At 41.2% G+C, this 21,711-nt stretch overlaps 1 protein-coding gene across 1 annotated transcript in view; it reads left to right on the forward strand.

Moving 5' to 3' along the window:
- The first annotated feature begins 9,904 nt into the window (after nt 1-9,904).
- galnt16 (UDP-N-acetyl-alpha-D-galactosamine:polypeptide N-acetylgalactosaminyltransferase 16) overlaps nt 9,905-21,711 on the forward strand; it is a 32,379-nt gene continuing 20,572 nt past the window's right edge. The window contains exons 1-4 of the mRNA XM_031847467.1: nt 9,905-10,465; nt 18,585-18,766; nt 19,705-19,803; nt 19,893-19,960. Coding sequence (XP_031703327.1) covers nt 10,268-10,465; nt 18,585-18,766; nt 19,705-19,803; nt 19,893-19,960 — 547 coding nt within the window. The 5' untranslated portion in view covers nt 9,905-10,267. The remainder of the gene's footprint in view (nt 10,466-18,584; nt 18,767-19,704; nt 19,804-19,892; nt 19,961-21,711) is intronic.

A 21,711-nucleotide genomic window follows, 5' to 3' on the forward strand; every position in this document is an offset into this window, starting at 1 on the left:
CGGCGTCGCTCCGCAGGAGGGGAGAAATAAAGAGGGGAGAGTCTTGACATTTGAAAAGCATGTCACTGTAACGCTAGAAAGGACTCGTGTCCCGTCACGCCGCCTCGGCAGAAGAAGAGGCGCTGCTGACAGACGCTCGTCCTCACCATGAGATGATAACAAGCCTTGGTTGTGTTTTTTTTTTTATTTCCTCCTCCTGCCTCTCTCTGTCTCCCACCTCTCCTGTAACACTGTGCGAGGCCTCAACCACTGCTTGATATGCCATAGACGCTCTGCAGGAGTGCAGTTAAATGCCTTTTGTGACTCTGAAGATTGTACTTACAGCGGAGTCAGATGTCTGTCAGGATCTTTTGTTAGCATGTGCTGGTACTGACTAAGCCAAACAGCATTCATCTCACCGTGTGTTTGACAATTCTGTATTTTTATTTAAACATTTGAGGCGACTAACATTATTCATAGAGATGTTCTCTTCATTATTTAGTGTATTTACAGTGTGTGAATGATTCCCACACAATGACATTGTTCTCTTTGGGTTTTTTTTTTTTTACTCATCTGTTGTCTTTGAATTCATTTTTTTCTTCTTTCCGAGACATTAAAAGTTTACGAAGTGGAACTCCTTTAAAGTGAGACTTGTAACTTTTGAGCCAAGGTGGTAATTACAGAATAATCGCACATAATTTCCCTTAATTAGGTCTGAAGTGATTCATCAATTATTCAATCTACAACTGTTTTGATAATTGATTATTGTTTTCAGCCATTTTTCAAGCAGAAATACACACATTCTCTGGTTCCAGCTGTTTTTCTTTGTCACAGCAAATATGTCTTAAACTTTAGACTGTTAATCGGATTAAATGAGCAAACTGAAGACATAACTGAGACTTTTTATTAAACATTTTATAGACTAACTCATAAATTAAGAACATAAAACGTCAGATGATGTGTTACAGAAGTACAAGTGGAGATGATTCTGCTAATATTAGCCACCTTTAGCTACTGGTCACACCAGACCAAGTAGCAGCTAAACAGCTGTGTCTGTTGTGTGTTTTTATTGCTTAAACATTCAACCTTTTTATTTGTACAAAATTGTTATTTCTTCTTTCAAAAGTTACATCGTCTCACTTAAAGACGGATCACAAACGAACGTACAGCACTTTAAAAGTGGACGGATGATCTTGTTCTATTTATTGTCAAATCACACGTCCGCGTGACAACAACTGGAAGTTGAAAGTATGATCGATCTGTACGTTTTAAAGGCAATATTGTTAGAAGATGTTTCTGTTTACCGTCCGGATGGGAGGTCATTCAAGAAGCAGGATGTCCCAGTTTACTGTCGATGAAATACTAGCGGTGAATGTTTTGAGATCTGAGTCCACGGTGTCGATGCTCGGTGACACTCTGGACAGACGACTTGCACGACTCAAGCTTTTGTTTTTTTAAGTCTTGCAACGTTTTGAAGTTCCCCCACAAGTTGTAGCATTATCTTCATCGCCTGCTTCTTGAAATACCCCTCATCCTCCTCACCCTCCTCTTCTGCTCCTGAAAGGTTTGCACACATTCTCTGCTAAGACTGTTTCTGAATTTAAAGTGGGGACGTTTGTCCGTTTGTGTGTGTGCGTGTGCGTGTGTGTGTGCTGTATAAACCGTGTTCATGACTTTTCATTGAAGTTATTTGATTCTGAGGGGCGACCCAGCAGGTACCACGTGTCCGTCTGTTTGTCCGTTTGGCTTTAATCGATAATAAAGAAGCGTTTCCATAATGTTCATGTGATACCACACTGTCTGGATGTTCACACTGCTGCTGCTGTTTACTCTACTGCATCTTATTGTTGCTCACATTTAGATTTCGTCGATGCAAAGGTGATTCTTCTTTGTTAGATATAAAAGGCCAAAACTAATGTCGGTGTGAGAATGGTCCAAAAAGTCCAGGAAGAAAATATGTAAATAAATAAATAGAAGTCAAAGTTGTGAGATAAATAATCAAAAATACAAAAAGTCAAAATTAATGACTACTACAAATAGATTATAAGTGTTAAAGATTTAGATTTAAAGTCAAAATTAATTATGAATTAAGTAAAATTATTTAATTGTTCAAATTTATGAAATATTAAGTATTTATTAACAAATGGTCACTCTGGTAAATCAAACTTTTTACGTCATAAATTTGACTAAGAATATCTTATTTTAATAACTAAATATCTCATAACTAAGTATTTTAACTTCGTACATATCTATACTGAGTCATAGATATGAAAATTAAATTAATAAGTCGTAAATATAAAAAAGAATTATAAAATCGTCACAGTATCCAAAAAATGTGTGTGACATTTTAGAATTGACGCACTTCCTCCTCCTGTCCCCATAAGTGAAGACGAGTGGCTCAACTCCACTCATCTATTCATGGACCGTCAGCTTCCACGTCTCTCATCTGGAAGTCCTTTTTTTCCCAGATAGGCCCATTATCCTCTGGGCCGAGGCTCTGGAGAATACTGTCCCTGCTAATGGACTTCCTCCACTGAGCCGAGCCAGCTAGAGTAACAGAATCACAACAGCCCGACTGCTCAGCAACGCCGTTAGTCACACACCCGAGAGCCAAGACTGCCAATTGCCCTCTGCATCGGGGCCTCGGCTGGATCCCGATGACTCCGTCGTCTGGGCAGGATCCTGAGCCCGAGAACCCAAAACCAGCAGAATATTATCTGCTAATAAACGCCTCGCTGGAGCACATGGAGACCTCCGACGTGATCGTACAAACGTCCCCTGTGACTTTGAAAAAGCTGTGTCCTTGATGAGGCTGAGAGAAACTCTGAATAATTCATCATGCTCCAATTTATTGTAGCTCTCTTTATGAGTGTGTGTGTGTGTTTGTGCGTGTTTATACTGGGATGCTGTAATGTCTTGGAGTGGAGCACCAGTGTGCATATGGAAAAGATGTTCCTGTTGGACCCTGTGAGGCCAGCAGGCAGGAGTTTGCCCGGTTTAACTCTGCCCACCTCAGGCTTTATGTCCTACAAAGCTGGCAGGGAGAACATTACCTCCTGTGTTTTTATGGATTTAATTGTTTGTGTAAATACTGAGCAAATTATGACCACGATGATGAAGATGATCTGAGAGTGATCGTAAGATGCTGAAACCTTCGTTTGTTCAATACTGGCTAAGGCTCCGTGAGTGAGGCTCAACCACGAGGTTCACATTTGTGGCTTTCACTTGAAACATCTCAACATTTACTCGATGGTTTGTCCCAAAGTTTGGTTCAGACATGCATGGTCCCCATGGTTCTAGGTAGAACCCCCTGGGTGGGTTCTTGATGACACTATCAGAAGGTGGAAAGGTTCTGGGTGGAACCATTACACCATCGAAAAGGTTCTCTGTAGAACTGCTCATAGGGCGTTAGGGTGGAACCTTTTTACAGGTGGTTCTAGGTATATAACCCTTTATGTTTGGTCCTGAGTAGAATCTTTTATATAAGGTTCTACCGGGAACCTAAAAGGGTTCTCCAGGACAAGCAAGAAGAATACAAATGTTCCACCAAACACAAAATGGACTTCACCATCAGCCTCAGCTGTGATTTTCACAGTTTGAGGATTGTAGAAAAGCTTTCTTTTCTGGACTTATTCTTTGTCGTCTGTGGCTTATTATACAATCACAGACTTACTGTGAAACACACACACACTGACTGCTGGCTGCTAAGCTGCAGAAGTATACAGTAAAAAGTGTATTATTACCCGTTTCATAGAAAGTATCATCGTAAAACTATATTTCCCTGGGAAACTATTTCTCTGTTTGTCATCTGATCTGTTCTTTACGTTGTCAGAGATGTGAGTTTAGTAGGTGTGTGTGTGTGTGTGTGTGTACACACACTAGGGCTGCCTCTTTTCTTTCGTCCTAATCCACCATGTGCCTTGTGACAACACGGCCTTCGGGGGCTCTCAGTCGGCCCCGTCGGCTCACCTATTTCCACCCATCTTGACATTCAGTTTAGGGTGCGCTTACCTTCAAAAGCAAACAGGGTTTCATGTTATCTGCAAATATTTCTTCATGGTTTGTAGCCATTGCGGTTCAGGTGAGTGCCGGGTGTAGTTTGATATCTAGTCAGTGTACTTTCCTGTTCAACATTCTGTATCCTGTAGCTCCAGCGATCTGGTGGTATGACTTGTAGAAAAACAAACCGCAAGTGACGCTTTGTTCCATTCAGACGTCACTTGGAAAAAAGCTGTATCTCCTGACTGATGAAGAAACCAGTTGTTCTTATTTAAGAATATGATGCAGCGACTTAATTAAAGAGAGAACCCAGTATTAGAAAGACAGCTGGGATTGATGTGGTTTGAGTTTTCTGGGTCCCTTTTTCTTTTTTTGTGCTGGTAGTCAAAAAACAAGGTAAGGTTAATGCAGACGTAAGGTCGCATTGAGTTATTTCCAGCAGATGGACATACGTTTGGTATCAAAGATCTACAACATGGAGTCTATGTGTCACATTTTGGTGTCAAGTTCCTCAAAAAAACAAAAAACTTCCTCTTAACCAGGAATCACACAGGTCCATCAAAGAAGAGACACAGATGTCATTGTTTAACCTCCAGGGTCCTCAAACTACCAACTTCCATCTATTGTTCTTTTCTGTCCACCAAGCTTCTTAGTTTAGCATGTTAGCCTGCTACAATCTGCTAATTAGCACGAAACCCAAAGTACAGCTGAGGCTGACGGCAATATCACTAATTTTGTCATGAACAAAAATATTGGACAATATTGTGACCTTCTAAAATTCACGTATTAACAGGGCACATAAACCCACTTACACTTTGGTTTATGTGCAGGTTAAACAAATAAGTCTTTATGCTAAGCTAAGCTAACAAACCTAGTTGTAGCTTCATATTTAACCAACAGAAAAGACAGTTGTAACAGTCTTCTCAACCAACTTACAACAAGAAAAGCGAACAAACTTATTTCCCAAAATTCCAAACAATTTCTTTAAGACTCGGCTTGTTTTGAGACCTGAATACAAAACTCCTCACGCGCCACGAATGCTTGATTGTTGGGCCAATGCACTAAAAAGACAGAGTTATAAAAGAAATGTATCTTAACTTGCCATTTGCTTATGAAGACTTCAACTTTTCTTTCCTGCTGTGAAAACTTTTGATCATTGAATCGACTGTTCGTGTCCAAGTGACTTTAAACGTGTAACACTGTTAACAGCCCCCTCCGGTCTGCAGTGAAGCAGCATGGGAAACCTGTGCTCGTTCCCGCCACATCAGGACAGAAGCTTAGATAAAATCCTGCAGCTGTGCGTTAGTGTGTGTGTGTGTATGTGTGTGTGTGCTCTCTGACACTCAATGTTTGCAGAACACACTCACACGCAACACACACACACACACACACACAAGACTGAGCATGTACATCAGCGAGCCTGATGATCACTGGTTACAGCCSYGAGGCGATTGGCTGAGTTTCCACTATTATCATAGAGGAATTCCATAGAGGCTTACAGGATTTAGTGTGTGTGTGTGTATTCACACTGAGACCTCTGTGTGTTTTTCTTCTTATCTTTCTGGAAGATGTGTGTGCGAACATACTGCGACCTCTTGTTTGTCTTTGTTTTTGGCTGTTTGGAAGCAAGAAAGTGCACGTTTGTGTGTGTGTGTGTGTGTGTGTGTGTTTGTGTGTGTGTGTGTGTGTGTGTGTGTGTGTTTCTATGTTGGGGTTTCGTGTCTTTGTTCACTTTTCTGGATTCACCATTTTGGCATAGTTATCTGAAATGCCAGAAGTGATTCTCAGCGGAGCAAAAAAGCTAGTGACAGTGTGTGAGTCTGCAGAAAACACACACACACACACACACACACACACACACACACACACACACACACACAGAAAATATATTCTTTATATTCTAATATTCTTTTACCCTTTTCCTTTGACCTCCTCAAAAACCCTTGAGATGTGAGATTTTTGCTTACAAATTATATTTAATTACAGCCTATTAACATTTGAAACACTTGGAATTTTTTGTTGTCATTATAATACAAAATAAGAAACTTATAACTTAACATTTGCAGTTGGCTTATCAGAAAGTGGGATATTCACTGTCTTATATTAATGACTTATCAACACATATAATTTCTGTTTGTTTTGTTTTTTTACAATCTGGTAACCCAAAAGTTTTTCTCATTCTTGACCTTATGATTTAACACTTCCTTATATTTGATCTATAAAGCAGTAGTAAATGATTTATTACATGAATAAATACAGTATAAACAGTGAGTTATAATAGCGTGGTGCCTTTTTTCAGTTTGTTTGTGCTAAAGAAAATACAATAATCTTCATATTCTGTATTTTCAGCTGGTTGTGAATAGTGGGTTGATTTTTGATTAAACTTGAGTAACAACAGGCCAACTTTCTAGTCCCGGTTCCCACCACTTTCCTCTTCTCCACGGCCGATATGGGAATGTGGAGCTTTGTCTTTCCACGAGTCTCAGGAGAGGGATTGTTGACACGAGCGGTTGGAAACGCTGCGTGCAGCCCTCGTTTCCTCTCCTGCACCCAGCAATCTAGACATGACCAAGCCAGTTAATGGCTCCAGGTCTAGAGTGTGCAGGATTCCCCACAGAGCTGCCAGTACCAACACCTCGGCATGACTGCTGTGTGCTTTCACCCCCCTCGTCTCTGAGTGTGCGGAGACTTTTCCTCTCTGCTTTGGGGCGTCACTGTCTTTCCCAAAGATAACAGTGACAGCAGCGCCGCGAGAGGCTCAGCTCTGTCCGTACGAATGAAGACAAATATCTCCCAGCCTCCGGCCAGATGTGGCCCAGGCCCCAGTGACCTTCCCCTCTCTGTGTACACAAGCTGGATGCTGTCGGGATGGAAGGGATGGAACAGCAGCTTACATGTATCATGAGATTAACCTCCAAGTGCATGAGCTTCAGAGAGACAGCAGACACAGTGGATAGACCTCCGCCTGCAGCCGGCTGGACTCGTTGATTTCAGTGCATTTGAATGTGGGGGATTAAAATACGAGGCTCTTTTCGAACAGATGACGTTTGATATGAAACCAGCCACCATTTTTACATCGTCATTGATGACGCATCCTTCATTTCTGGGCCTAATTTGTTGCTTGGTGTTGCATTATTCTGATTCCTGATGATAACTGGTGAAATAAAGGCAACAACATGTCACATCAATGTGTTTTTAGCAGCGAAGGAGTTCGATATAAAAGGAGTTTTTCAGGTTGTGACCATGTAACTGAGGATATATTTTTACATTTATTTATTGTCACCTTCAGTATCCCATAGCCAGATTTGAATTACTTACATTACGTTGTAATGCATTGTACATTTTCTTTGATTCTTTATTTTGGATGCTCCGTTTACTGTTTAAGCAAACGTCAGAATCAAAGAGAAAAAGGTTAAATTCAAGATTCAACCGTTTGAACCAACATTCAATAATCACTCAAGCAGAAATCAATAAGAGAAGGAACATCTAGTAGAGAACAATATCAACTTGGACCGCAGCCACAATAGACCAGAATGCAGTGCGGCATCTTGAGATGCTTCATTTCCTTCACCAGACGACGCACTTTCTAAAAGTAGAATACTGTTTTCATTCTGTTTTTGACAGGTATGAAGACAAAACAATACAACACGCAAACAAAACCTCCGATATACCATTGTCACATTCAAACACAATTTAAACAGAAAACCAAATCCCTGAAGGTGCAACTCTTGCTTGGGGAGACTTGTTGATCAACCTCACTGACAATCAGCTCAATCCATGAAACGTCTCAAGGTTCTTATAGAAAAGAGAGATTAGGTCATATGAGCTCAAAAAAGTTGAAGTGGAATTCCAGCGACTTAGTATTTCTCTTACATAAAGTTGTGGGACTCAGAGGAGGCAGGTTTAAACCAAAAAAAAAGGGAATGGTCAGAATTAAACCAGCAGAGCCTGAGATAGCGTGACTTTTAGTCCCTAAGCTCCAACATCACTGGATCCTACATTTCCCACGATGCATATTGTCTTTCATTAGACCCCCTCACATCATTCTCACTCCCAGGCCTTTGCTTTTCAAAAGAAGATGAAACAGGTGTTGGGTATTAACTTAACTTAAGATGCAGCACTTGTCACACGTACTTCCTGATAAGATGAGATTTATTTTCATTACTTAGAATTCTGCTTTTAATGACACAAAATAATAACAGTTTCCTCGTTGAAGCTGCAAACCCCCCCCCGCATAACGCAATGGAGAGACGGGATAAAACGTGTCTTTATCGGGGAGAAGACTACAGTAGAGAACAGACATGTTTGTTAAAAGATAGTCACCATTAATACAGGCAATACTATAGTTCTAGTCACCTTTTTTCTCTTTTTCACTTCTAATTAATTGTATTTATTTTGATTATTATTATGGAATTACGTATAATAGTATATGCTTCTCCTCCAAGTAGTATGTTTTCTGTATTGTGTTGAATAAACAAAAAGTGCAAAGAAATCTTAAAGAAAGATAAATAGAAGCACATGATGCAATTTTTATGAAAAATGTTACAAACAAACCAGTTAGTGTTTCATCACAAGAAAACTTCTGCACCATGTCTTAGATTCTTTTTTACTTTTACTTGTAACATCCCTCGAACAACGTTGTTAGAGGGAGCCTGAGATCCAAGATGTTCATCCACAACGACTGCTTCTCTCTCACTGTTGGGCATCTAACAATAAAGAGGTTGAAAATAATGGCCCTAAATGCATCACAGATGAATGACGCAACAGTGTGCAGCTGCAGATGGATTCATTCATTTATTGATTTCCCTGTACTCAGTGTTGCTGCTCCCCCGCTGACTCTGGATCAGGTTTCTTGATGTTTCTGATCAGGGAAAACTTGGCACTCCTATTTTCTGATGTTGTGTTGGTGGGCCCAGCTGCGTGGACGCCTCACACACACACACACACACACACACACACACACACACACACACACTCAGTGTATAGCTGTTAGGTGGAGCTGGATGAGCTCATGCTCTGGGCTGTTTTTATGTTTCTTCCACCAGAATAAGATGAGAATATTTCAGCCTCCTCAGCTCTGTTGTGCCTCTGGGGTGTTACCGCTCCGTGCAGCCATTTACAGGCCGTTATGGATTTTGGAGCGGGGGTCTCAGTCTAATGTATTCTGGCGTTTTATTTTAACGCCTCTGATTCATTTGAACACTGAATAAGTCATAGTTGCAGAGGTCATCTGCTCAAATCCAGAGTTATCGCAGGAGAAGCTGAATATTCATGACGCTGATGTTCAAAGACTGCGTATCCTTCTTTTTTCTTCATGATCAATTCAGCTGCTTAAAATGCTCGGTGTGAGCTGCAGGCTCTTAATTTAAATGCATAATTCAAAATGCATAGGCAGAATAATGGGTCTTCTTATACAGGGAGGATAAATAAGTTTCTATTTAGATGCATGCTGCAGGGGGGAGCAGTATGGAAGAAGTTAAAGGGTCAGTTCACTGAAATCAATATATTCTGTGGTGTCTATAGACACGCAGGTTGTTTTAGTTTCATTAGTCAAGGTTTTAATTTCAATTTTCATTACAGAGGAAATATTCCCTTTTTAAAATTGTTCACAGTGAACCCTGAGGATTGAGAAGCGTAACAGGGACACGTGTAGCGAGAGATGCTGCCAGTAAGTTTTTGAATGTGATTTTTGAAAACTTAAATGTAGTCAAATGTCAGAAAATGGAAGTACTCAAAGTATAAGTACCTCAACATATTAAGTACAGTAAACTGCTTTTAATGCAGACATTACACAAGGCGATTTAGAGAAGGGGAAGGTCTCTGTGTTCTGCAGGGAAAGAGGTGATGTTCCGGTGACTAAAAACCTAACACAAGCCTTCAGTGACGCGCAGAGGGATCACGTGCTTCATAAGTAATCACGAGCAGAAGTGGATAAATGTATCTGTCATCATCTCCCGTCTGATCTGCACCTATGTGAGGCTGAAATGACCTCAGCTGCTGGATGCAGATTGAACAATGTAGCCAATGGATGGATGGCTGGTGTATGTGTGTGTGTGTACGTGTGTAGATGAGGATGATATATCTCGGCGCTAGGACCGTGGCTCTGTCGGTGCGCAAATCCCAGCAGAGAGGCAGCGCTCCGGTTGTTCGCGGAGAAGATAGACGCTGATCTGTCTGCAGCTGCCTGCGACTCAACGCATCCACCGGCGGGGAGGCTGCAGCACCTTCTGCCGCAGACGCACCTGAACCAGCCGGGCTCGCCTTCCAGAGCCCTCCGTATGGGCTCACCATGCGCAGGATACGGGCCAACGCCATCGCGATTCTGACCGTTGCGTGGATCCTGGGGACGTTTTATTACCTGTGGCAGGACAACAAGCCACAGTCGTCGTCGCCGTCGTCGCAGACCCGTGGCAGGGGGGGCCATGGGCAGAAGGTGGTCTCCGGTCGGCTGGAGATCCACCGGGACGACAGGACCATCCCGCTGATAGTGAGTGAGCGTGAGGGGGGGGCGATAAAGAGAGAGAAAGGGGGGAGTTTGTCGCTGGAGGCACCGAGCTGCAGGAGTGTGTGTGTTGCATGTTGATGTGCATATGTATGTGTGTGTGTGTGTGAAACCTTAGGGTGATGATGATGATGGTGGTGGTGAGGATGCACATCAGCTGGGTGTCACAGCAGGGGGTATGTTGCAGGACACGTATGGCTTTAACGCGCATCATAATCACCTCGTACCTCCCGCGGTTCTTCTTCCATTATTCTACAGGCTGTCTGCTTATGTTTTTGTCGGTGTTGCCACGAACCCGTGAGAACCTCAAGCACTCACGTAAGAGGCTTTCCATAAGTCCAGTGCGTCAGTGCGCAAACGCCTCGTAAACCCCGCTATATGCTGAGAGCTTTCTTGCATTGCACGTGTGAGGTGTAAAAACAGGGGCTTTTTCTTTTTTTTTTTTCCAGCTCGGACAGGGCACGAGAGGAGGCGTCCTCTGCTCCCCGGTCTGTCATTAAAGGCCTGTTTCTGTCAGGTCTGTATCCGCCCGCTGTTGCCTTCTCCAGGGCGGAGCGGTGAAAAGCACCTCTGGTAAATGTTGTAACTGGAGGTGTGTTGGTCGTCAGGCTCGGCTGGCAGTAATCCTGCCAGGTTGCAACACAGCACATAGACACACAGTCTGTGTGTGTGTGCGTGCGTGTGTGTATCTGGGTCCACGCCAGCTCAGATTAGGAGATCTGGTCTACCTGGCTGCAGGGTTTTCTGATGCATTACGTGGAAAGAGATACCGGACTTGTAGCTTTTAGTCATTTAGATGAAGTGAAGAAGACCCCTGTGCTGACAGATAATCGATTTGTTCTTGGACAGACAGTCAACATTGATTTAAGTCATTTATCAAGCAGAAATTGAAGTTTTCTTTCTGGTTTCGGCTTCTCAAATGTGAGGATTTGCTGCTTTTTTGCTGTTTCATATCGTTTTTTTTTATTGAATATGTGCAGTTGGACAGTTGGACCATATTTTTCACATTTTCAAAATTGACAAAATTATCGAAATGCTTATGTCTGCATTAACTGAACAACCAATAATGAACACAACAGTTAGTGGGAGCCTTACTATAAACTATGGCTGCAACAAGCGATCATTTTCATTATCGATGAATAGTTTTGTCAATAAGATGTCGTGTAAAATGTCTGTTATAGTGTCCCACAGCTCAAGGTGATGTGTTGTAGTTTTATTCAACGACTGGAACAAAAATCAAATAAATGGATACGTTTATTGTGACATATGACAAACAAAGCATCACATCCTCACATTGGAGAAGAACCAGTGTGTTTGGCCATTTTTGTTGCTTGATCGATTAATCATAGAATTGTTTCAGTTGTCGAATAAACCTTACATATTTTACCTTTTGAATCCAACTTTTCAGCCGGATATAAATCTGTGAGACAGAGAGCGTCATTGGATGTAAAAGTGAGAGTAACGCCAATTAAAATTCTATGAGAATAGGAGATAATTTAGTAAAAAACATGAATCAATTCTTCGCTGTTTTCCTTCTGCTGCAACAAAGTTGACGGGCAAATCAATTAGATATCCAATAGGAGACTCTTGCGGAAGCACAACACACTGGTGCCTCTTTCTCAGTTTACGAGACCAATAACATATCTCAGCTGTGGCCGAGGACGTGTGTCAACGTGTCAGGATGTTTCAGTGGAGTCATTAAAACGCTGTTCACAGGATTTAATAATTCAAGGGTTAAAACCAAACGGTGGAGCTGCTGCGGTATTTAAGCTGGAAGACGCAGTCGGAACGGATGCCAACAATATGATCAGAAGATGCATACAAATGTGGAAGCACTTTGAATAATCAGAGTGTATCATCTCTGCTGGTGAGCCGCAAACAGACACGACTTCTAATCAGATCGTTCTTTGAACTGTGCACTTTGGACTCGAGTGTTTCCAAGTTGAGCTTTTTTTTTTCTTGTGATTTGCTCGGCGGGGTCGTTGACCTTCGTCACCTAACTGAGATTTCCTGGCTGTAGTTTGTTCTGGTAATCTGAACCTGCAGCTCTCCGGCTGCCAGCTCGGCACAGAGTCCAACAGTTTGGACAAGAGGAGGCTGGTACACAAAGACTAGCAACTGAAGGCTTCATGAAGGACTCTACTTCTGTCCGGTCTTTTCTTCTTCTGTCTCTCTATGTCCTTTGTTTCTTTTTCTTTTTCTATCTTTCCATCTTCCTATCCTTTCTTTATTCCTTCTTTCCATTGTCCTCCTCTTTGTTCTCTTTCTTTCTTTCTTTTGTCATTCTGTCCTCCCTCATCTCCTCTTTCCTTCATCCTTTTTCCCTTTATCTTTTCCTTCTGTCTGTCCCTCTTTGTTTGTCTTTTCTTCTGTATTTCTGATTTCCTTCTTCCTCCTTTATGTCTTCCTTTTGCCCCTCTGTCCTTACATTGTCTTTTCCCCTGTTCTTTCCTTTTTCCTTCCATCCATGCGCATTGCGTTCTTTTTTTTCATTAAACCATCTGTCCTTTTCCCTTCCTTTACTCTTTCATTTCCCTCTGCCCTTTCATTCTTTCTTTCTCTTTGTTTTTTTATTTTTCCTCTATCATTCTGTCCTTCCCATTCCTTTCCATCCTCATCTTCTTCATTGATTTTCTTCTCTCTGTCTCCGTCCCTTGTTTTGTCCCTCCCTTCTCTCTTTTTGTTCTTTTTTTCTTTCCTTAATTTCCTCACAGTCTGCCCTTCCCTCGCTCCCCCTTTCTCCCTGTCTCTTCTCTCTCTCCCTCCTTCTTTTCCCAAAAGCCCGTTCATTAGCAGCATTTGATTCACTAATGACATCATCTGTGAAATCTGCTTGCACTGGCTCCCCGTTTTCCCCCTCATTTCCTGCGCTGAGTGGTCTAATTTCTCCACCACAGCTCTTTCAGCCTCTTTCTCTGCAGTAACAGAGTGAGCGTGAACACTTTTGTCAGTCGGACTCTATATCGGTCTCTCTGATCTGCACATCTGCTGTCATGGCTCTCACTACATCAGCTGTGGACACGTCATAAACACCGGACCACAGATCCTCGTCCAGCTAATCAGGTTGTCAGGTTGTAGAAATCCTGCCCTGGTTTTTCCAGGACAGATACAACTTACTGTGAAGGTTATACATTAATTTTGGGATCTATTGTTTGCATTCACGTCTTGAGATCTGGGTGTGACTGCTGGTTTTATTGCTCAAACTGTTTTTCTGACTAACTCTGCAACAATTTTTGAATCAACACGACATGACAATATACGCACTTGGAGAATTGGGTTAAATGTGCCGTAACAATCGTGTCTGAACAAGGATTAGCTCAGCGATACAGTCATATATGAACAATGTATTAAACCTCCTCATTGGAGGAGCGTTGGCATGGTAACTTTGTTGTACCCAAACACATCATTCCTCTCAGTCATTTAAGCTCTGATTATTATGAGTTTTTAATTATTTTAATGCAATAATCATGTTTATTTGGCATCAAGTCTTTATGTCCTCTAGTTTAGAAAATAGAAACAGTGATGGAAGGATTGTTCAGATCCTTTAACAAGTAAAAGTACACAACTTAAACATACTCCAGAAAGTAAAAGTACTGCATTCATTAAAGTATGATCAGCAGAATGTACTTAAAGTACACATATCCAAGCGTATCTTTGTTTTTCTACTTTGTTATCTTAGAATGGACTCTTTAATGCATTGATGTGTTTCAAGGAGGAGATCTGTAAATACTGTCCCGGTAGTTGCTTTGAAGTTTAGTGGAATGAAAGTAGAGATTGAAAGACTAACATGCAGTTTTTTTCCACTTAAGAGGAAATATAACACATTGTTTTCCATTGAAGTTATTAATGTGTTTGTGTCTTATTAATGTTAGCTGTTGGTTTGCCAAACAACACATTTAAAAGCTTGTGAATGAAAGTGTCTATTTGCACACATTACTACAGTAACTGTGGCATGAGATATATAAGTCTATGAATCATTAATAGGACTCAGAGCCACAGCAGGGCTTCTTCTCCAGCCTATCGGGTAGATTTGACTTGTACGTGATTTCTCTTTTAATTCTGCGTGAAGGAGCCAGCAGACGTGTTCATCTTCCAGACGAGCTTCATATTTAATTCAGTGGGCCGAGCCTCGACGTGCTTTTTGTAATGTTTCTCATATTATTCTTGGAGTGTCATATTTTTTTTTTGTAGCTTTAAATATTTAGTCATGATGATACTTGCGGATTACCGAGGGATGTGAAGTACACGATTTTGGAAAGAGAGTCCTAACTATGAATAGCAGTGAAAACCTCAAATGGCTGGTGTGAGTGGCTGTGAGGAAATGTAGGTTATGGTGGAAAAAAACGACTTGTTTAATTGTGTTTACTGTTAATGATAATGTAAAGCTTGATGAGAGGAACTAATCACATAACTGCTAAACACTTCCTCTTCTTTAAAGGCTTCACAGTAGGACTCTGCTGCCTTAGTGCTCTTTGCTGCTGTCAGAAAAGATAAAACTGAAGTTAATACAGTGATAAATACACAGTGATACAGTGATAAATATAAGGCTGTACTGGTGACATGTGCAGGTGGTAAATTGATGGTGAAATGAGTTGTCTTTTGGTAATTTAACATTATAATTAGCCATTTTTTGCACGCAGAATATTTACGTCATTAGACATCTCTCTATATCTGAGTAGATGGAAAATTGTATTTCTTAATTGTACTTAAAGCTACAGTGTGTAGCATTTGGTGGCTCTATTGGTAGACATGGAATAAAGAATTATGTTTTCTTTAGTGAATAAGATACGGTTTATATCTGGGTCCTCGCAGCCATGTTTCTACAGTAGCACAGAAACAGACAAAAAACAAATTGGCGTTTTTTACATTTCCGTGTCTGCCACCCGAAACACTGCACCTTTCAGTGGAGAGGCTCTTGAAATAAACAGTGACGCCCAAGAAGCCTTATTTTAAGAAGTTAAGTGTAGCTCTTCTTTATTTGTTTAATTCCCAAGTCAACCTTAGCGTTAGACCAAGCATCTGCTGCTCCATCGGTTTGCACAGGGTGTTGTTGAGCCAAAAAGTAAAGTCACAAGGTGCTTCACAGGTGCACATAAAACACAAGAATGTCAGGAAATGGCCAAACTAAATATGAGAAAAACAACATGAAACCACTGGAATAATAAGCTTTATTTGTCTTTTAAATTCACGCATACCGCGGACGTGAGAAAGTGTCGACATCTGCTGCTTGTGATCATCACCATCCACCAACATGTTTAGCAATGCATCTGACCAGTTTCTCTGTTATAAAGGACTGACGGAGCTGTCAAAAGAGAGACTTTCCTCTGCAGCAGTCTGCTGAACATCAACTGCTATTTACAGAGCGGTGCTAATTAGATCTCTTTTCCCACACAGCACTGGGATCAGCTGGTCATGTAACTGTTATAAAAGTCACGGTCAATCTGTTTACACGTGTATGTTATCATGTGTTTATAATAGGATATATGAATATCCAATTATATATATAGTGGATTTTGAAATGCTTTGTGTGCCTGTCTCTTTAAGAAAACGCAACAGGAGATCTTAAAAATGTCTTTGTTTAAAGTGCTAATGTATGAAGCTAGTAGCTTGGGTGTTATGTTGCTAACACTGGGATTAAGTAGCCTAACCTTAACCTTTTTGTTCATGAATGAAGGCGTCTCTTAATCCTCCTTTACCAAAGAAATAGACGGCAAGTTTTTGTTGTACAAGTCAGGATGATTTAAACCTTTTACTGATTCTGTGATCTAAAATTGATGAGTGGAAAATTGGCATTAATATAAAGTACTGGTGCAGAATGACCCATTTCAGAAACATATATGTGATGTTGGATTATAATTATTGACGCATTCATCTGTCAATCACTTCAATGTTAAAGCTGGTCAATGTAGGGCAAAGTGTAACTATTTCATATGCTGTGAATTATCCCCAATAATATCGTATCTTAATCTATAACAATACATTACATCATCATTTATTTCTGATAATATTTTGTATTATTAATCTAAATCTAACCAGTAAATAAAGTTATCAAAGGTAGTGAAGTAAAAAGTACAACATTTGCCTCTAAAATGTTGTGGATTGGAAGTATAAAGTAGAAGAAAATGGGACTACTCAAGGGAAGTATCTCAAAATTGTACTTATTTACTTTCCACCAGTTGTGCAGGTAGTGTACAGTGAGTTAAGAGCTTTAGTCTGCGAAGGTAACACAGCGGTATCAGCATTGATCTTGCACTGCGGACATGTTTGTGTGTGAATCCTTGAAGCGTTCACGCTGCTTCCCCGGAGAGACTGAAAATGAGGTCACTCTCACCTGAACTTGGTCAGGAGCTTTTTATAAATCCTCCAGCTACACCGACCTTTAACAAAGCACCACAGAACGAAGAGTCACCCTTCATTTCTTTTTCTCTTTTCTCCTTTTCTATATTCCATCTGTCCATCTCACTGTTGCTTCTCTTTGATGGCAGCTATACTCTCATCTGCTTTCATTGATTCCTTGGCTGTTTTTACCTCCCACTTGCAGGGAGAATCCATTAATTACTGAGGATTTTATAGACTGTGTATTTAGTTTTGGTGAGTGGCCATCCCCTTTTTTGCCTCGTTAGCGCTGACACGGAGACCTGAATAAGAAAGTAGCATTTACATTTTAATGATTTCGGCTGATAATTTTCCTCAGACTTGGCTTAAACGTGAGCGCAATAGAGACACATGGTTTGATTCTCAGATGAGCAGTGTTGCAGCAGGATTGCAGTGCGGGCAGCAGCACAGCAGAGCAAAGGACTTGTTGTACATGGATTTAAGACATTTCAGACATTGCCTCAATATAGAGGTGGAACAATTTATTGGCTGTTGAGGCTCAGGAGGCAGAGTGAGTTATTCATTAATCTCAGGGTTGGCTTTTTGATTGCCAGCTCCTCTTGTCAACATGTCAAGGTGTCCTTGAGCAAGACATTAAACCCCAAAGGCCAGGCCAGCACTTTGGTATGTGTGTGGGAAGGAGAGTAAAAAAAAAGGCGGAAAAGCTCTATGTTAGTCCAGTTACCATTAATCATTTAGTTGATCAACAGGAATTTTATCAGCAACAATTTTGATAATCTGTTAATCGCTTGAGTCATTGATCAAGAACAAACACCAAACATTTGATAGCTTCTTGTGTTTTGCAACAATATTCATTGAACATCTTTGTGGAGCGTGAAAGCTCATTTTAGACACTAGAACCAGAGTATGTTTGACATTTTTGCTTGTAAAATCGCATGAACTATCAAAATAGTGGAAGATTAATTTTCCCTCGAATGAATTGTTTAAGCTGTAGAAGTTTAAATTAAAAAACAATCTTAACTCAAGGACCCACTTACTAGCTTTACACGGGGCTTCGCACCACATCTCACATTCTTCAGTCTGATATCATTAGATCTTTGATTATTAGTAAAACAAAACAAGCAGTTTGAAGACGTCAGCTCGGGCTCCTGGAAAAGCTGATGTGCTTTTTTTTATAAACTAAACGTTTACTGAAAATAGATGATCAAGAGATTAATCAATGATGAAAACAATCATTGGATGCAAAGAAGATGTATTAGTAGCACAACAGTTTCATTAACTATCATGGTTGAACAATAGTTGTGTTTCTACTTAATTGGTCTTGTTTTATTTGCTGAGAAATATTTTTGACTCGAAGATGAAATATGAAATTTATTCAAAACTAACAGCGAAATTTAAAAAAAACGAAATGCTGTCTGACAGTTATATGACAGATAGAACATCACATAAAGATATCCCTTTATGATAACGAGGATGCAGACATGACAATAGATGTGGCAGAAGAAGAATCTGTTGCGAAGTGAGGGAGTGGAGTGTTGACACCAAAAACAATTCATGCTGCTGTGTTTGCACTTCTGCGTGTTTACATGAGCAACAGGGAGTGTATTTGCATTTGTATGTCATTTAATCCCACATTCTATAATCATTTATTCTTTTTTTTGACTTGAATTTCTGTCATTTATTTCCAGTAAGACATTGCTTTCAATGTGTCTCCTTGTTGTTCTGGCGGAAATGAACACGTAAACACACCTTGTTGTGTCCTCTGCAGGTGACCCAGCCCCCGCGGCCCGAGCAGCAGGGCCAGCTGCTGGGCGGCTTCGATGAGAAGGCTTACCTGGCGGGGAAGCAGCTGAAGCCGGGGGACGACCCCTACAGAGAACACGCGTTCAACCTGCAGGAGAGTGACCGGCTGGGCAGCGAGCGAGCCATCAGGGACACCCGACACTACAGGTGAGCAGGGTTAATGACGTCTGTCTGCTTTGATCCGCACGAGGAGATTGAGGACTAATCTGGCTTGAGCTGCACATGGGTTTTGAGTTGTTTGGAAAAAAAACAATCACATGTTTTTGTTTCTGCCTGTTCCATCTAATAGAATCCCGTTAGCCAGCTCCTGGTGCTATTGGAAGACAGTAATGGGAACACAGCATTAGCCAGACCTGAGCGTCCAGACTGCTGGGTTCACTCCAGGCTGTATCCATCAGACACAGCGGGTGGACAAAATAACATAAACACGTGCTTTGATTTCAAGATACAGATACCAAGAGGCTTATGTTTAAGAACTGCTTCTCTGCCCGGTTTTCGACAACTGGTGATGAAATTACTTCCTGACATGTTGAGAAAAGATGTTATGATAGACGTGTCTTTGGTGATCTAAAAGAGATTAGGGTTTCTGAGAGATTTGGATGAAGACACAGACTTTAAACGCCAACAATGACCACGTTTTCAGCTTACAGATTTAACCTTTTCACAGTTTGTTTTCAGTTCATGAAAGTTCATTGTAACCTTCATGGCCGCCCAAAATACCTTATTCAGCCTCGGTTGTATTTAGTCTCCAACCTCTCGTGTCACTTTCTGGCTGCAAAACAAAACCAAGACGAACTCGAAGCTTCAAAAATATCATAAAGCGACATCCACTTATACAATCTGTGCTTCTGGCCCATGCTTAAAGCTCCCAGGTAGCAGAATGAAGTAAGGAATCAGAAGTCTGTGCAATTGTTGCTTGGCAACGAAACATTTCCATATCACTACAGCAACGAGGCTGAGGCGGGCTCCGCGGGGCACCGCTGCTAATCACAGCTGTGTTTAAAGACGTACATGTGATTTCTTTAGAGAGAGGTAAGCCTTCTCTTGCTGTGTGATCGATGTGTGATACGTTCTTCTCTCTGTAGGTGCGCCTCTCTGAATTATGACACAGACCTTCCCTCCACGAGCATCATCATCACGTTCCACAATGAGGCTCGCTCTACTCTCCTTCGCACCATCAAAAGGTAACGAGGTCAAACACAAGAAAAAGCCAAAGAACGACGGCATTGAGTCGTGGCTTTCTGATCTCCAGCTCTCTTTTTCTCCCTCCCAGCGTCCTGATGCGAAGTCCTCCATCGCTGATCCAAGAAATAATCTTGATCGATGACTTCAGCTCTGACCGTAAGTTTCTTTTCTTTTCTTTTTTGGTCAAACTGGTGTAGCTGCCTTTGAGCAAACTGAGGTTTTGTCCACTGTTATATCGTTTCTGTGAATTTCAGGAGTACAAATTTTACATTTACACAAATTACATATGATTCTTACTTTTTACATAATTTAACAGTGGATCAGATGATTACTTCTGGGCCTTTGTGAACGGTGATGAACCCACAGAGATTTATCCACTGACTCAGCAGCCCTCGCTTTACTCAATGTTTTAGTGTCTTTCCGTTCATTATTTGGGTTTTATGACAACTTCATTGTTGTTGTTTACTCTCGCTGCTCTCATTAGCGTCACTTTCAGCCGCAGCAGGCAGCTTTTTCCAGTGAAATACTCTGCAAATCGCACTGTATGCTACCTGCTCAGCAGGTAAAGTCAGACAGACAAAGATAGATGGTGAACATAGCGGAGCATTTAGCAGCTAAAGAGACAGATATTTCCTCAGGATTAAAATAAGAGTGTGTGTGCTGCACATAAATGTTTCAATGAACGAGTAGTCCAAAATAATAGGAAACTGTAGGGCGAGCATAATGTCAAGAGACAGGACTGGCTTTGAAGATGAGTCACACTGACGTCTGATATCACAGAAAATCAGAAATCGGGAGGTGAGAGCTTCTTCAGGATTTTGTCACTTATTATGTAACTGATCAGTGATGCTGCTGAGGGGATAAAATACATCAGCAACAAAGCTATAGGAGGAATGAGCTGGAGCTTTCCCACCATATGTAAAAAGTGAATTAGTGGTCTAATTGACCTTGATATTGGGAAAACAAATCAGTTAATAGCAGAATAAAGTGCGGGTTATGTTTTTATGTAGCTGACCAGGACGGTGGATTTAGAGGATAACCACATGTCTAGTAATTATTCCCCGTTGTCAGCATTAGGCAGAAGAATGATATGAGCTCATGCTTCACACTGTCCACAGCGCTTTCTGTAATGACCACCACATGCATCTTCTGTCTGTGGGAACTGCATGGTGACCTACATTCACTGTGCACTCAAGCACTGACACACACACACACACACACACACACACACACATTGACTCTGAGGTGTCAGAGCTGGCCAGACATCTTAACAGTAGTGTCTCAGCGTCAGTAGCAGCGGGAGCTCTATTAGCTCACTAATGCCTTGTTTATTCCCACTCTGCTGCAGCCGGTTTACCTGAACCCACGTTGAACCGGCAGCATCATGGCGTTAGAGCCAACATGGCTGTCTGTTTCCTGTCCTTGAACAAGACTCTTAACCTCCTCCCAGTCATGGGTTTTATATTTTCAGCATTCGTTATCATATGGAGCCGTTTCAAACATAATTTCTTTCCGGTTTGTGGCTTCAGCCTCACTCTGACTGAACAAAATGAGCTCCCATTAGTCGACTGCTCTGCTCCCTCCAGCTCTTCTCTGCGGTCTCCCTGTGGCGCAACTTTCTAATGCTGCGTTTTATTTAATGTCTCAGTAATCCCTGCTAAGAAAAGTGAAATAAAACTGCTGTTTAAGTTGGGGTTTGAAGGCAGGAGGTCGAGCATGTTCTCAAAAACCTCAAATCACTACATGATGTTAACAGCTACATCTTATTTTCTTTGAGACTGCACACACAGTTGTGCCACCCAGATGTTGGCAAAATAGCTGAAATCATTAGAGAAATAAAACATGCTGGAGTAGGCTTTTTTATTTAAATATAAATTCATTTCAACTATAAACAAATGTTACTAGAT

Source organism: Anarrhichthys ocellatus, unplaced genomic scaffold (assembly GCF_004355925.1).
Source record: "Anarrhichthys ocellatus isolate YVR2014 unplaced genomic scaffold, GSC_Weel_1.0 scaffold7, whole genome shotgun sequence".
In the NCBI taxonomy this organism is placed as follows: Eukaryota; Metazoa; Chordata; class Actinopteri; order Perciformes; family Anarhichadidae; genus Anarrhichthys; species Anarrhichthys ocellatus.